The sequence below is a fragment of the Malurus melanocephalus genome, unplaced genomic scaffold (assembly GCF_030028575.1).
Source record: "Malurus melanocephalus ecotype Western Australia unplaced genomic scaffold, MMel_1.1 scaffold_146, whole genome shotgun sequence".
NCBI classification, from domain to species: domain Eukaryota; kingdom Metazoa; phylum Chordata; class Aves; order Passeriformes; family Maluridae; genus Malurus; species Malurus melanocephalus.
This window is the reverse complement of record NW_026623378.1, coordinates 1236172-1254026: the sequence shown is the minus strand read 5'-3', so window position 1 is coordinate 1254026 and position 17855 is coordinate 1236172. Positions and strand designations below refer to the sequence as shown.

The 17855-nt window shown below is 38.1% G+C and overlaps 1 protein-coding gene across 5 annotated transcripts in view; it reads right to left on the bottom strand.

Moving 5' to 3' along the window:
* The window catches only part of WAPL (WAPL cohesin release factor), a 63672-nt gene that overhangs the window by 39968 nt on the left and 5849 nt on the right, over positions 1-17855 (bottom strand). For all 5 annotated transcript variants that reach the window (XM_057371415.1, XM_057371413.1, XM_057371417.1 and 2 more), the window contains exons 3-4: positions 5965-7008; positions 114-229 (exon numbers count right to left, since the gene is read on the bottom strand). In XM_057371415.1, the coding sequence (XP_057227398.1) occupies positions 114-229; positions 5965-7008 (1160 nt within the window). The remainder of the gene's footprint in view (positions 1-113; positions 230-5964; positions 7009-17855) is intronic.

Genomic DNA, 17855 nt, shown 5'->3' with positions numbered 1-17855 from the left:
CTCAAGTGCAGATACAAACTGTGACAAAAGCTCTGCTGCATATGTAACAAGAAGCATCACTACTGAGTTTATTAAAATAAGAACTCTGTATCCATCTCAGCATTATTACTCACCCGCTTTGGCCCACTAAAAATCTTCCTGGTGTTTTCCTTAGATTTATCACCTTGTTTATTTGTGGATTTCTTATTGCCTTCAAGCACACCAGATGTATCCTCTGAAAACTCCAGATCTGTTAAAGGTAAATATAGACATGAAACAACCATTTTAAAACCTTGAACTGCTAGAGCATTTCTTGTATCTGATGCTATACACGTGGAATTATTTCTAAAATTACATAGTGAACAATCAATCTTGAGAAAAATCAGCTTTAATGCTAAGCACAGGATGCAGCTCAGGTTTACTGACTGGGTTGCAGTAATACTCAGAAGCATGACAAGGTACTCAGTCACAACTRTTACAGCACCTCTTGCCCACTGGRTAAGCTTCAGGCTACTACTTCTCATTCCATACTCCTGTAAATCCCAGGTTACCTTTTACATGAGCTTTCTTATGGCTGGCTTACTGCTACAACTCTGAGCAGCAGCTGAGTAAAACAGCAGATTGGGCTCTTCAAAAGTGTGAGATTAAGAGTTTTAGAAGAACACACTGCAATTACAGGACTGAAGAATTGATTTCTCATAAAGGCAGTGGTTTTATTTGCTTATTCTGCTGTAAACAGGAACACAATATGGTCATCCGCTCAGGAGAGAGTCAGCAAGAAGAACTGCTGACATGGCCTTTCAATGGACTCAATACTTGCCTTACCAATAATTTCAGCACCCAAAACAGGACTATAAATCTGCAATTCACTCAAATTAAATTTTTGTCCTTTTTCTTTTTTTAAACTTGTGTTGTTTTATTTGAAACATTATCCCTTGGAGACAAGGGAGAAGGGTTTACTTAGCACAAACCAAGAGTTACCACAAATTTCAAGATRGAAACAAAGGCAGAGAAGCACTGTTTCATTTGATAAACTATTTAGACATCTGCAAGTCTCAATAGTTCTCCACTCCTGAGAAGCTGCTGTTGTTTGAAAAGTGCAAAAAGATAAGCAGGTAGGACGGGTTACTCTAATCCCAAATACACAAGGGTGAGAAGGCAAGCAAATGCAAATGAGGCAACCAAATTTCTAATGGCACTCTCAAGGACACAAAACTCGTCTTAGGAAGGTAAGTATTCTCAAAATAAAGCTCTGAAGTTTCCTGAATTGCAGGAAATTTCACCAGGCTTGGCAGCACCAGGACTGGCAGGATGCCTACTGGAAGGCACCTCCTGGGAACACCGGTTTTCAGTGCAGTTGTGCCATGAGAGCACAAAAGCCTAAGAACACACCATCAGCAGCCCCTCTGAAAAAACCTGACTTTAAAACATGTTTGATAAAATGAGTGTAATTGAAGAAAAATACTACAGACCAATTTTCATTAACCTAAATAAAGCAAAACCAATTCCAAATCTRTGTAAAAGACAATTTAGTCCTTGCTAAAGCCACTGAAAGAATAAAATCAAATTGCTTTGATATACATCCTTATAAATCCTGAAATACTTTTGAAGAAGTCAGGCCCTAAATCCAAGTCTCAAAGAAAGTCAAAACAACAGAACTGGATCTTCCTATTGTAGATTAAAAGCTAAAAAAGCAAATTACTTGAGCACAGCCCTTACAAATATGCAGGTCACTCTAGAAASACAAAATGTTTCACCCACCAAATGAGAAAAGTTAACTCATGCCCTGTGCTAACACTTGGACCTGGCGTTGCCTTCAATAATGATTAACAGTGCTCTGAATCAACTAAGCCAAAACTGTAACATCATTTTAAGTTTCCTTGTTCGAACTCTACTCCTGTGTGATTCTGAACTATCCTGCTTAAATTAGGTAATTTTAAATTCAAAGAAACTTCTTGATAAAAACATTTCACCTCCTCTTACACTAGGATAATTCTGCATTTTCTGATGTTGCTAGCACTTCAAACACTTATTAGCTTTAAGTAAGATTACCTGGGATGTTTTTATTTGAGCAGTGCTTCTGGAGGCCTTCTAAGTAYCCTAAAAGCACTCTGCATACATTATCTTAGCAGACTTTAAAACCTAAATTAAATAGGGTTTGGAGAGAAGTCTTTTGTTAACATGAACTGAGTGAGGCAAACACATGAGTAGTTTGGCAAGAAGTGACCCTACTGAAGCTTTTCCACGGGCTCTCTCCTGTATGATTTTTTGGGGTTTTTTTTTTTACCCCCTCATAGAGAAATTGGTCATATTGACCTTTTTCTCAATGTGGGAGCATGTAAGGCCTTTTCTCCTTTGTCTAACCATTTTCAAGGCATTTATAATCTTTGAGATAATTTGCCTGTCTCGGCTAGAATTGGAAARATGTTCAAAGACCAACTAATGCAACAACCACAGTAAATTTCCTGGAGAACAACAACGTAGTTGTTGTTTTAATGTCTCAGGTAATTCTGCAAAAGGTTCGAAGTCCAAACAGGACTCTGCCTTTGATGTAGTTTTAACTGGCTTAAAATATTTACCCAATAAAGGCAATTCAGTTCTTGAGAAGATGCAAAGGAATTAAAAAAAAAATAGGGCAAGTTGGCTCACTAGAACTGAGCCCAGTGCTAAATGCTGGTTTACAAAAGCTACATTATCTAGAAAGATTACAGGAATCTCATCTTGATCACTGAAAAGAAAAAATAAATAGGTGACACAAAGGTTAAGCTATCAGAACTGATTTACAAAGCAGAAGTCTAAGCTGCAGTACAGATTTCTCCCGGATCCAACTCCCCACTGATTACTACACTCAAGTCAGTCARTGTCTTCCAGTATTAAAAGCTTCTCTTCACGGGAGTCATCCTGTGTACTCTGGCGACTCAAATGAGAAAAGCAGAGTTTCAMAYCTAACAAAGTCTCACCAGAACTTTKAGCCCTTGGCAYTCTGGCAGAATCCAGCTSATAGGCTCACAARTCAAAGGGGTTTTTGCTTCACTGGGCTGCTACAGCATGATATGAGARAATTTTAGACTGTAGTGGAAAAATAAAAAGTAAACTTTTAAAACAACTCAATGCTTCAGCAAAAATCCAAGGCTAATAAAATAATGAAGTATTTTCATTAAAAAGAAAAGTGTGGTAACAGCATCTAGGAATTTAAAAGGTAGACTTTTTTTGGGAGTCGGTGGGTTTTATTTGCTTGGGTTTTATTTGGGTTTTTTAACCACTTCAGCAGAAAAAACTATCATAGAAGCAAGCAACAGTAAATATCTTTCAATGAAAAAAAGTCTAATCAAAACTGAATGTATTGACTTTGCAATTTTTCCAGCACTAACAATATTGTTCCTACAGTCTTTCCACTTTCTTGGATTTCATTTATCGAAACATTTAAATACGCATTGTAAAACTCACTTTCCCCTCTGTGAACTACTAGACTAGAAGGAATATTCTTTATAATGTTTCATTACAATATCTTTTTAAGATGTTTTGAATTAAGATTCAACATGTTTCATGAAATTACACCCAGATTATGGCAAGTAACCAAACCAGTATTATGGGAAAGTAAGGCTGTTACAGAAAGCATCAAAGGCATTAAGTTTCTTGAAAAACTGATTATGCCATGTAATATTCTTTATGCATGGAACACCAAAATCAGTCTTGGGAATTTCCAGGGCTGAAATTCAGAGAGGCAGTCTGGCGTCTCCCCTGTCAGCCTGGAACAGGAACACTGGATTTTTATCTGTGCATTTATTCATTAGTACAAAAAAAAGAACAGCACATACAGAACTCAGATGGCATTAGCACCCCTCAGTACTGTTCATCATTTCAGGAGGCAGTTTTATCGTGCAAGATATTCTGAAAGCTTTTGTTCAGGCTTGGAGTCAAAGCCAGCATTTTTCATGGATGCAGAAGTCATGTTTTTCCAGTATGTAAAGACAATACCTCACAGCAATGTCACATTTTACTGCAACYTCAAGGCTTAGGTCCAGAGGCTGGTGATTAATTCTCAGGCTCAGGATCACTGTATTTAAGGATCTTAATATGGCTGTTCTGAGCTATCACGACGCTCAAAATTTGCAAAGGTCTGAGAGAAGAYAGCATGAACTTTAGCAAGGAGTCCYACAGATTTTAGGGCAGCATCAGACTCCCTGTTTTCATAATCTGTACCACAGGACATCACCCTTACAAAATTCAGAAGAAAAACTGCAAGTCAATTCTCACTGGGCTACAGTAGCACTGAACAGGAATCAAATGAGCAAAGGAGATGCAAAATAAAGGGGAAGTGTCTCTCAGCAGAGGAACTGGGAGGTAGCTCTTACCTGAAGTGGAGAAGTGCRTTAAGAACTAACAAAACATAAATTTACATCTCCCTGTGCCATGGAAATCTCTAGGAAAATACTTCAGAGAAACAATCTGTGATACCTCAGAGTATAAAGGCCAGCTTGGTGAGAGCAGTGCCAAATGCAAAGTGTAGATATTTTGAGACTCCTGAGGACAGCAGCTGAAAGGATTATTTGATGGGTCAGCATCTCAGCCGCACTAAGTGTATAAGCAATTTTTTCCCTTGGAATMAATGGCTGAACAAAGACTCATTAGAGACAGGGACTAAGAGTACTTCTTAAGCAGCCCAGTAAGATAAACCCATTTTCCAAAGTGGCTGAAACCCAAGTTTCTCATCATAAGTAAATTCTGTGAAAACAAGTCAGAGTCTCTTTTGTTTGAAAACAGAATCTTCTCGTACAACATCAGCATCCATTTGTTCCTTTCAAATCCAGAAAAAAACCCCTAGCAGTGACATTTACTTTTGATTAAAAGGCTTACAGAAAATTCTGGTTTTAGATACAGCTATAATTAGAACAGAGAAATGAACGTTTTTTCCTCTGAAATTTTATTTCTGGATCATATTAGCAGAAGCTATTTGTAGGAAAAAAACCCAGCTTCTCCAACATTTGCAAGGCTAGACTGAGATCCCCCTCTCCCTATCACAATGAAATATATCTTCCCCAAGTTTTAACTACGTAATAGTGAGTAGGTAAAATTTCTCATGCTTCATGCTCCAAAATGGAGGACCAAAATGTTCCATAGAAGAGTGGCAGTGTTTTGAAATAGTTATTCCAATGTAAGTGATTCTTCAGTGTTAKATCTTCTCAACCTAAGAGCTAACCTTCCACCAAAGTTATTCCTTTTATTTTTCCACTTACACACGTCAACCTTGATCTAAGTCACTAGGCAGGACCCAACCAACCCCGAGGCAAATCTTAATTTTTTGAAAAATTTTTAACACCAGAACCTGCYCAGCAACTGCCTCATGTACAGTTTTACTCATGTATGTGTGAGTACACACACACACCTTGCCAGCCTGTACAGAAGATGGAGATCTCTAAAAACTGAAAACTAGCTCAGAAATAAATGAATACGCAGAGGCTTTCCCAAAGCCCATTATCTGACTGGCACTCCATGAGTCCCCACAGCCTCTCCCTCGAGTCATGCATCCTCAGATAGGATGGAACTTGAGAAAGGCCCAAACTGCCTACAAACACATTCAAAAGCAGAAAAAGCTACTTCCCATCTCTTAAGAGCTACTTAAATGTCTGCATTGAGCTCCATAATTGGGGGTTGATCTGGAGGCTCTGCGGGAAGATACCTGCCTTCCAGGCATAGATACTGTATGCTCAACACACCAAAAAGGCATGAATTTTCTGTTCATAATGAAAAAAACCCTCCCAAGAGATCAAGGGGTATAAAGCTTACTTCAAGAGAGATATGAAAMACCAGACAGGACCACAGGAGAAGTGAGTTTAACTGCTAGCCTTCAAGAGATCTTAACTGTTAGATTTACAAACCAGTGGTATTGTTTGACAAATTCCTAGGTACACTGCAAAAAGAACAAAATACTGAARTCAATTAAAATTAAATGACACCTATGCATTCCAAAAGAGTTCTACTGACCTGCATTAGTAGTGAGCTGGGTGTCCTGGGAACAGTTTTCATTGCCATCAGAGGTTGACTGTAGTGAAGCAGATGGTACAGYTCTACTTCGCTTTTTGCTGGCCTTCCGTTCCGCTACCTGCCACTCTTCCTCTTCATCCTCGCTTTCACTTAGATCATCAAACCCAAAGTAYTTGATTTTGTAATTGGAACTCCCAGAACTTCTAGAGGCGCCTTCATCTCCCCCTCCCTCATCTTGATCATCAAACCCAAAAAACTCTAATTTGACATCCTTTTTGGATTTGGTATTGCTCGGTCGGAACCTGGTTGTAGTTTTTGTGGTAGCAATGTCTGCTTTTTTCCTTAAGCGCCCAGCTTCGCCCAGGTCAGTAGGGGTTGCTGTGGTGAATTCATCCATGCGCTCCATGGTGTCCTGGATGGTGACATTACAAACTGACAAGCAYGATGGATGCAGAACAGTGTAGTCTCTAGTCCGTCCAACCGTCCCTCGAAAACTGGTCCCACTACTTAAAACTTTTTTTCCTGGGTTCAGACCATCATTATTTGACTCATTGTTTGCTTTGGATAAAGACTGACTAGTGCCATCCATTAGCTTGTCAAAATTTGTTGCCCCCTGCAGTTTTGCTTTGTTGGATCGACAATATGTCCTACAGTTGCTTGGCCTAGGAATAGGTTGCACAAGTTCTTCACTAATGGCTTCCTTTGGATTTTCACTATCTTCTTTATCACACTCCTCATCCTTGCTCTTCACCTCTGAGAGATGTTCATTGTCAAAAGTTAACGCATASTCTCCAGTTCTGGTGTCTTCAGTTTCATCCTCCCATTCATACAAGTGAGTTCTTAGTGGCCCCTTCGTCTGAGATATTTCCGATACAGAATCTGCTGTTTTTCCCACRTGGGAGTCCCAAGAATCAGACAAGTCCTTGGTTTCAGTGTTGCATCCAGAAGTGTCTGTAGTCTCGGCGTTGGTTTTATTACTGTTTTCAGCATTGTCATAGRTGAAATGACTGTTCTCATTATCTGCTTTCAAGTTCTGGATTTTATCTACAAGAAAAAGTAGATTTATTACTAAAATGCGATGCTAAAAAAACCAGCCACCCATGTGGGCAACTTTGAAAAGTCACAATGTAGCAAAAAATATTCAATGATCAATGACAAAAAAACATTAGAGGTCTTTATCCACCTGGTTTATACTTTTTAAGCACTCCAGCTTGAAGGTTTTGCTATAAAAAAGTCTTCTTATAATTTCTAAAAACAACTTAAAGTGTCACTCTGAAAACATGTGCATCATGAAAAAGACAACAGTAAACCCTAAATACAACCACTTACTTACTGAGGTACATTACACAAAAAAAGGAGAAACTCTATAGTGAAATTTTCAGAAAAGACAATTACCAAAGTTTCACATGCAAGGGACTTACAGTGAATAATTAGAGATGAATAACAACTACATATTTTCTCATTACATAAAAAAATAATTTCCTTCTTGGACCCTGAACAAAATGGCACACAAATTCAGCAACTGTCACTTCATTTTGCTGCTTCAAATGAAAATATTTGGACTTACAAAAGAAATATAGAAAATGCAATTCTCATCTCAATTTTTAATTATMTCACTTCCAAAATTCAGGTTTTTGAAATTAATTTCTCCATCTCTGAAGAAGAGCTGTTGCCAAAAATTATTCTTGCACTTCTCCAACCCATAGCCACATTCACATTTTACACTGTCCAAATGAATAAGTTCCCCTACAAAAATCAGTTTTTATAAAGTTTTTTCCCAGCCAACCAGCATCCACACATAGTAATGTCAGGAAATAATGMAAGTACTAAGTCTTCCACCAGTCATCCTCTGGTAGGGAAACCATTCCCTTTGTTTTCATTGAATACCAACAAAAGTTTAAGAGTTTGATGAGACTGCATCTGCCATTCTGTGTTGTTGACATCACACACACACACAAAGCAACAAAACTGGGTTACTTCCAAGAAATATTAATTTCTTGGAAATTTCTGAGACTGTATCACCAAACACAGGAACCCAGGTGCCTGCCTTTACTGCTGATGCACAGAAATGGCTGACTGGGCCAGGAGAAGCAAGATAAGAAGTCTGACAATGCAGAAGACCCTGGTGCACAGAAAAGTAGCACACGATGGTATAAACTGGAGACACAGAAGCAATTGGGACAGGTGAAAACAGAAATGCTAGAAGAGAACATACTTAGAAGACACATGCAGAAAACCAAATAAAAGGGGCTCCACTAGCAAAATGCAACCCCTAAAGTTCAAATTTTTTAGACAGAAAAGGCTTCTTAAACTCATMATTCAAATGAAGGCTTAAGCATCTCTAGTCCTGCCTACACTAAATTTCATCAGCTTCCATTTATCCAAGCAGCACAGACGTTTCACAGCACTGACCAGATTTCAACCTCCTGATGAGGGAAATAAGCACCAGCTCTGTTCCAGRAACTTTTGCTTATTTGTTATCAAATTAAAATGGCATCATCTAAATGCCATTCTTGCACTTATGTTTTATAAAAGAACTTTCAGGTACTCAAAATTCTAGTAAAAGAAATGTCTACTAAATCCAGTTTTGCAGGAAATGCTAAAATTCCTCGGGAACCAGGACAGGTAATATCTGACAAACTGGATCTAAGTTTTCTGGGAGCCCAGCTGAGGTCTGTCACATAAGTACACATACTCAGCCAAAAATAAAAAAAAAAGCTTTTCACCGAATATATGAAATACAAAACTCAAAGCTAAATCCATCAAAGAACAAGGAACCATAACCCTGCCATCTCAGTGTTGGAATCTTGGTTATTTCTTTTTCAGTATCAATAYGTTATACAAGCAGTATTGTTATTCCCATTTCTATCTCATGCTTGTGATAATCCAAGAGGCACAACCAGAATGAATCTTTCTGTAATTAAGGAGTGAGTTTGACAGTGTACAGTATGTTCCTTTCTCCCATATGTTTTAACATTATTGTGAAGCTGAAGACTACCACAACACTTAGGCATGAAAAACAGCAAATTAAATGTAAAAAATGTTCAGCCCTCCTTGCTAAAATACCCTGTTTTGCAGTCTCTCCATTACTGCTCCATAGCTAAGCGAATTACTTGAATTAATAATGTCTAAGAAATATTGAAATAAGTACMTTTAAAACATGTCTGTCTTGGCTCACTAAACCATACAGAACTGCTAGGAAGAAGTTTCAGTATGCATATCTGCAATAGGAATAGTTTTCCACTCCTAAGAAAGTTCAGGATCCTAAAGAACTGCATTTYGTAACAGGAGCAAACCAAATCTCATCTTCCCAGGAGAGAAACGGAATATACAAGTGTGTACATGCTCCATGATGAGCCAAGAGCCAAATAATTCAGGAATCTGTTTAGAGATGACAGAAGTTGAAATTTAATTTTATGTTTTCACTTGAACCATTATAATTACAGCTACAGTCTGTACTCTCAAGCAGGAAAAATGATCAACACATCAAGCCTGGAAAACCAACTGAAGAGGCCAAAGCTGATGCACATCAATAGCATTGATAAAAATCAACAGAAAAAATTATCAAAGAATCTACCTCCAAAGAAATGTTAATCAACTATTCTGAAAAAWTTTTATTTATTGGTTTGTTTTTGCACTCTGCTACTAACAGACCACAAAAATCAAGTCTACCCTACAATACAAAACTCCACAGAAGTTGTGTTAAAACTCCAGGTTTTAAAAAGTGCGACATGTGAAGATATTCAGGGAGTGCATATTTAACTCTTTCACTTGAGATCAGTTCATCTTAAGCACAGCTCCTGAATGCTTCTGTTTATTCATTAGTTCTGACACAGTTTAGCAGCTGGAACCATTTTACTTTATCAGACCCTTACCAGGAAGTTACTCTGCCAGTAAAAGCCATTAACTACTACGCCATTGTAAKAAAGATGATCTTTACAGCACTTACATCAACAACAACGCTGCTTTTATTTAAAAGAATTTTTCCAACAAGCATTAGGTATTTACCCAAGTAATAATAAAGTCAAACATAGTATTTTCATTAAGTGTATTTGAATTAATTTTGATAATGTAGTTACACACAGAGAAAAACTCCACTAAAAATTGTTCTAGAATAAATTAGAAGGTGCTAAAATTAGCCCAATATTTGTAGGACTGAAAACCAACACAGCCCCATCCAATCATCTGTTACCTACTGAGAGAACAAAAAATTCTTCTCTTAYAGTAGTGGCCTCATTTGGACAAACTGAAGCATCAGTTGAGAGCTGCATCATGACAAGAACAATCCCACTTCCCATCTATTTTCTCTATTTCAATTTTTTTGTACTTGCGGTACTGAGGTCACTACTTCTTCTGCTCCCATCTCCAGTTTCACACTTGCCCAACCCACCTGCTCTTCTCCTCATGCTCGCTCCCAACACCCCAAAAACAAAACCAAGGAAACCAAGCTAACTGTCAGTTCCTCAAYGCCCCAGTCTCCACCACCTCTATGAGAACCACCAAAGACAAATTTTGGAAACATATAGTATTTCAAACTATTGTGTTTTGAAACAATACACTAAGACTAGTCTTAGTAACTGCAACAGGGAGGTTTTTCCATCTCCAGTAGCAAGGTTGATGGAAAATGTAACCACTAAACTGTTTAATGTACACCAGGTAGAAAGTTTGGCTTTAAAACCAGATCATCACAATGCATCACTGGAAAACTAAGCAGTGACATTTAGAGGAATACCTCCTCCAAGGATATTTTGTCAAGCATTGTTCTCATCTCATCAGTGGGTCAATATCTGTCAGCCTGAACCTTCAATACCAGAAAGTACTGTTAATCACTTCCTAATTGCCCAAAGGTGTACAGTAATAGCAATTCCAATAACCTTGATTTTAAAAATACAGTATTTATTGGCAGTAACTATTACAGCAGAAGCTAGCATGACTGTATGAAAAAACATGAGAAAACAAACTAATTGTGAATTACTAGATACTCTGTAGTCCAGGAGAGGCATGGAATTTCTCCTCCCATTTTTAACTGCAATTAGGCTCTTTTGGGGCTCAAATACCAGGGTAAGTCTCCCAAGAAATTTTAAATCAGCAACAGCATACAACTCCCCGCCCCAAGTGCAAGCACCATATACCTAGGAACYTAGGTAATCATGATTTGTTTTCTCTTTAAAGCTCTAAAACTTAATTAYCAGAGTATAAGAGAACCAATCTAAATGACTGGCAAGTCAAAATCCAATGTCAACTGATAAACAGACCTCTTGATACACACTTCTTGCTTTATTTTATGCTCCAGTTTGTCACTTAACAAAACATAGATGTCTTTAGCATTGCTGACGAATTAAAAAAAGTACACCTTATGGTCTTTCCCACCAAGCACAATGATCGTTTTCACACACAGATGAATATTAYCAAATCTGTAAAACTGTGTTTAAGTGATGATGATTATTGTTCCAAGTAATCTTTGTCAAGTTACAACCAGAGACAAAATTTCAAGTTCAGCCAATGCAAGACAGTAGATTTACATAAGACAATAGAGTTTATACTCCTCTATAACATGTATAGATACACCCAAACATTCAAACAGCAGGAATGTAAGAGTTGGCAAAAGCCCACTGCTTTTTCAGTAACAAACCTTTAAACATTTATCAAATATGTGTCTGTATTTATATGGATTAGACTGGATGGAGAAAAAGATAGCATTCTGTTCATATTTTATTTTTTAAAAATACATACTTGCTGTAAGCACTCACTTGTTAGATGGAACAATGTTATTCTATACATCCAACAAAAACAGTAAATGCTTTCRGACTACCACAAGTAGCCAGTGGTACTACCTCCTTCCCTTTCATTTTTAAGATCATTGACAAAATGAAGAATGCAATTCTAGACTTTAAAAAAAACCACACTTTAAAAAAAAAGAGAGAAATTAGTTTTTTAAGAGGTAAGAAACCTACATCCTTCAGCTCAACATCTGACAATTCTGACATTAAAATGTTTCACTCYTCAACTTACTTTTTTCTTTAAGTATCTTTAACAGTAAAAGTTTGACAGAAACTTCTTACTTGAAGAGGAAACACTGAAGTTTGGAGAAAAGATAAAAAACACTCTCCACCAAATACTGAAGCTATAAGAGTTACCATTCATACCCTGATCTTTCAGGTACAGCGTTTACTGAAATGGAATCCAAAACAAAGTAATCTTTTAGGAAATCACTCTTCTGAGCAAGAAAACCAAGCAACCACAGTCCATCTATCCTCCAGCCTAGTCCCAGTTTTACTTTTCTTTCACTTCCATTTAACTCACAAGGCTAAGCCACTGGGTTCCAAGTCTGAAAACAMCACTATCAGCTCCATAAAAACCAAATCACCATTAACAGCCTAGCACTAACTGCCTACAGTCAAATATTACATGCTTTTGTTAGCAATTCAGTGGGAGAGCTGCAGAATCTGATTTGCTATTTTCAAATTATTTGATGCACAGAGCAGGATCTTGGGCTGTGAGAACAATGTCTCCCYGAACAGATTTGGGGCTCACAGGGCAAAGCTGCTCCACAAGCCAGCCATCAGCTCATGCAAACACCTGAAGAGCAGCCTGTGTGGCTGGGCAGGGGACATCAGCTGCTGTGGATCACGTACCACAACATGTGCCAGCTCCATGTGCCGGCTCAGCCACTTGCTGCTGCCTTCCCAGGGATTAGGGACCCGGTTAAAACCTCATCTGCCTTGCCACCATGCAGCCAACAGAGGCAAGGGCACAGATGACACTTGAAACWACACTGTATTTGTGAGATCTCTCTTTACCTCTCCAAGTTAGATCAAAAYTGGTTGAACAGCACAAATGTTAGTAGGAAATTGAGTAACACAAAAGGACAATCAGTATTAGCCTTGGTATGCTGAAAAAACACAACGTCAAAATATCACACATGCAAAATAAATGCTTACTTTTTCYTGTGTACTCATGGACAGGTCGCCAGTGTTACATGCTAGCTAACTTGAACTTTGGGTTACTTTTCTTTCATTTMCAGCAATTCTTAATTAAAGCAAAACAAAGTATTCTCCAAGCTACAAAGAAAAGGCATATGGCCTTCTATAGCCATTTGCAGCATGAAACCTTACACTCCTTCATTGCTGTGTAAACACCTGTCCAAGCCTTCACTTTAATACTGAGAGAAACATGATTAGCATTCACAGGAAACAAATCTACAGACTTAAACTAGGTTTCTCTTAATATTAGCCACAATGCATATAATTCACTGCAAATATTAAAGGTAGTCAAAAGCAATGAAATCATAAGAGCGGGTAGGTGCCATGATGCCAATTTTATACTCCTCTTGATTTCTCTTCCAACAGACTCCAAGAGATGGTAGCAAGAAAACAAAACAGCAAGAAAAAGTAGACAGTAAGATTAAACCCACAAAAATTGTACACAGGGCCTTCAGAGCCCTCCAGCTACTGAGGGCACATACAATTAACAGGCTGCAGCTCATGAACAGATCACTGACACAGGATGGAAGGAACACTTTGTTAAGCTCATTATGAGCTACTGCTCTGCCTGATGTCCCTGAACACTCAGAAACATTTAYTATGGTTCCATTACATCATCACCAATGTTCTCAAGCACAAAGCTACATCGCTTCAGTCTGCAACTTGCAGCTGACCAGGCTGACGGAAAAGACAAATCTTTACCAGATTCTTGTATCACAGCCTTCATTGGTAGGAGAGCCCAAATGAAAGACACAATATGATCTCTGGCCACTAAAGAAGMATCAAAGGAAAAACAAACAGAACAATTATCACACCAGTTTGAACATGGGATATTGACACAGCAAGAAAATGGTGTGTAAGGGAAAAAGGGCTGTCTTCAAAAGGGGAAAACTTACCAAAAGGCAACTAAAGAGAGGACCTGTGGATAAATTGCAGCTATCTACATACCCAGCATAACTACTGCCAGCCAAACAAACCTCTTAACACTGAAATTCTACAGGCACGTATAGTTTTTGGACAGACTTTTCCCCTTCTCTGCTATCAGTTTCTTAATGCTTTGACCCAACCAGAGCACAGATGGAGTTCTTTTTAATCATTGCTGCTGCCAGCGGTCTCCTAAGACTGCCAAATGCTCAGGCCTTATTCAGGTTCCCACACCTCTGCTCCATTTTGGGACAGAAAATATTTTAGAACTTCTGGTTTGTGAACATTTAAGATAATAGTTAGGCCAGAAGAGTATCTTTCTTCCTCTGCAGTTTTTGAGTGTAAGTTATTTACTTTGTGAAAAAGAATTCCAGTTTAGTCATTTTCTGTCCAAAAATTTGAAAGGAATACCCTGACCAATCCAGTTATCAAATGCAATTACAAAACAGACCTGCATTTGGGAAGTTGAAACTTAACTCTAAAGATAGGGCTCCCCACCCACATAATCAGGATGCAGAAGCTTTGTACACAGAGGCACTGAGGCCCTATCAGGATAGTATGTCAGGAACAGACTTGATTACTTAAACCATCTCCTTTCTGCAGGGCATCCATTTTCTGCCATTTACTCACTGCTTTCTGTGCTTTTCCAGCAACCAACCACAACTACAGTCTGCATCCTGGGCCAAGACGTAGAGCACAGCCATATCCCTTTGCTGCTGCACTGCATACGCACCATTCTTAAGAAGAACTACACTTGCCATTTTGATTTGTCACCTATAAATGCATTGGCCTTAAGTGAAAAATAAGGGCATTAAGAACTACCTAGAAAAACAAAAGAATTGAATAGCAGTCAACAGATAAATGCTTCCTCCCTTACACCACCAAGAGCAAAACTAGTCCCAAAACAAAACCTCTTTGAATACCAATACACAGTAACAAATAACAAGATGAGGAATAGCTGTTTTCATTATTGCTCTAAATGTTAGGGGGGAAAAAATATTTGATTCTTTTAATCTTAAAGAGCCTAAAGGTCACTRCTGACACAAGAACCACAAAATCAGTACTTAACATCACAACACAGCAGAAAGTGCCACAATTCTTAAGCTGTTTTGTAGTCTGGAAATATTAAGCCATTCTGTTTCTCCACAGCAAGTAAAATACATTTTCAAGAAATAAATTSATAGGCTCTAAAACAAACCAAACTTAATCCATATCAAATTAAAATAYTTCTACTTAAATTAAAAAATTCAATGCATGATTAAATACCTAATATTTTTACTTAGAACCATTGTAGAAAAGGAATATTCTCTCACAGTCCACAAACARGAATACAAGGTGGCAAAGATGAGAMAYGTCTCTCGACTCAAATGCTTTCTCTGATGAGGAGCACCAARYCCTTGRACCAACCCCCCAAAAGGCCTGAGTTACACACCTCTAAGCACTGTGCACAAAAACAAAAGCCAGCAGATCATCACCACATCGAGAGTCAAAATGCAAACTCACACTACAATACCAGAAGTACTTCCACAAACTGAAACAGAGTAGGCAAACCAGCTATTCCAAGTGAAACATGAACATAATTATGAAATGCCATACCAACCCTTAAAATTCATCRAACTTTGACATTAATTTTCATCTGAAAACTGGTACTAATTAATTTCAACCTACAAGCTAACAAATATTCTCAAAGAGCAAACTTAGAAAATTTGCTCTGCAAGGCCTTGTTTTTATACCAAAGCTTATGTGCAGATGAATACAGCATGGCTATTGGGTTTATRCTTTACAGAGTAAGTTCAACAATTAAAAAAAAAACATCCCACCAAACTGTTTCAAAAATCTTCAAAATATTGCTCTGAAGCTTTTCACCTTGCCCTACTGTAAGACACTGTCATGAAACCTAGTTTTCCAATTAGCTGCATTTTTACTCTGTATGAACTACCAGTGTGATATTTTTCAATGACACAACTTATTTTCTAGCTACCAAGYTCTCCCTAACTTCACAAAGATAACCTAACAGTAACTATTAATACTGAACAGTCTTTCATTGTTTCAAATTTCCCTAAACTCCCATGTGTAAATTACCTGCTACATAGAGGATTACTCATAGATACTCTTCAGACAGTATTAAGTCTTGATCAAGCAACATTAGGGTGAGATTATGAGAAGCTTTCCACATTAAGAGCTTCTCAAAGCCTTTAAAATGAGATTGTTACAAGCACTAGCTGAAGGCTATTAAAAAAAAAAAAGACCAGTAAGTTCTACCATTTTAAATAAAAGATACAGATCCTCAACTCTGTTGCATGGCTGCACAGCTACTAAAACAAACCCCCAAATCAACTATTTCTTAATACCAAACATTAGCTAAAATTAACTGACATTGTATCACCTTCATTTTAATGCCCAAAGATATGGCCACTGAGGCAGGATAATACAACTGGAGCAGAATTAACTGTACCTCTCAGTTTGTGCACAGCCATGCTAAGTCACATTTTTCAACTCAGTCTAATTCATAGCATTATCCCATCTAGGTTAAGCATTAGGTTAGAATTAAGATACAGGCTAAGAATTAAGATACAACTCCTGCTCTCTGGAAGTCCTGAGACCTTCATCATGCASTGTCTAGGCAATATGAGGACAAAGACTAGCAAATTGCACATGAAAACACGCCAACAAGCACTTCCTTCAACATCAGTACCAACACAGCCTAGTTTCTCACACCCGGAGACCCAGTGCTGTATGTGGGTTAAGGCTGAGTTCACATTGCAGTCTTCCTTACACTGGGAAYAGTAATATTCTTCTACCTGCCTCCTTTCCCTCCCACCTCCAGCCCCTTTCTTTCCTCATCAGGAATAGTCCAGCATGCAGTCTCATGGATCTATAAGCCCTTTGGACAAATCTGGTTGAAGCTGCTGGAGTTCAAGAGGCACCAGGAAGGGGAAAATTATTATGGGGAGGGCAAGGACATGTAAGCAGTTGAGGCAAATACATTATTGCACTCCTCCCAGGTCCCTTTTTCTTCCAGAACCTACCCCAAATCAATCAAATTAACTCCCTACAGTTCTGGAAGAGCCTCCCTATCAAACTTTACTCAACACTACAACAAAGAAGCCTTTGAAGTACCTACCYTTACACTAGCTGACTATATACCACTATCTCTAATTGCTCAGTGCTGAGCAATGTCCTCAGAGACAACTTTTATTTATTTTGGATCAGTTTACACACAAGCATAATAGCACCTTAAACCATCCAAGTTTTATTTACACTAACTGCCAAAAATAAACGCTATCACCAAAACTGCAGTCTTTAAATATGGGTAAGGAAACCAAAGACCTCTTAGGATGTTCTGCAAAGATTCATTCTCAGCTGAATTTCACTTCTGAAGAAAGAYACGAGGAGTTTTTATCTTCGTTTAACTGGTGTCAACACAATGTAATAGACTCTGAAAGAACAGAACCATCAGATCAAGATCCACCTTTCCCTTAACTATTTCTGGCTGAACTGCCATCAGTAACAGATATTTCAGAAAACATWGCAGGAACAGAATTCCTTCAGTAAACTGTTTAAATAACCTCCCCCTCTSCATCCAGGCCTCCACCACACTCAAAAGCTGGATGAACTTATTCACCACAACTCATCAGCTTCCTTCTGTTCAGAGCTGCATGTTTACGGTATATACAGTACTGTCTAAYAAGGAGTTTTATCATTTAAATAAGCACCAAACTAGTAAGTTTTTCTGTGCTAAATATTTTATTTTATTATTTTCCACTGGATTGGAATGAGGCAGCACCAATGCAACTGCTGAAGTTAGCTCCTCTTAGCCTTTCTCTCACACATTACGAATTTTCAGAGCTCTATCACATTTTCTCCCCATAGTTCTCTCACTTTCTTTTCCAACCTGAAAAATACTGTTCACAAAGGCTGTCTACAAGGAAACCATTTCACTGTAAAACCTGTTCTACTACAATCTCTCATTAACAACCAAGA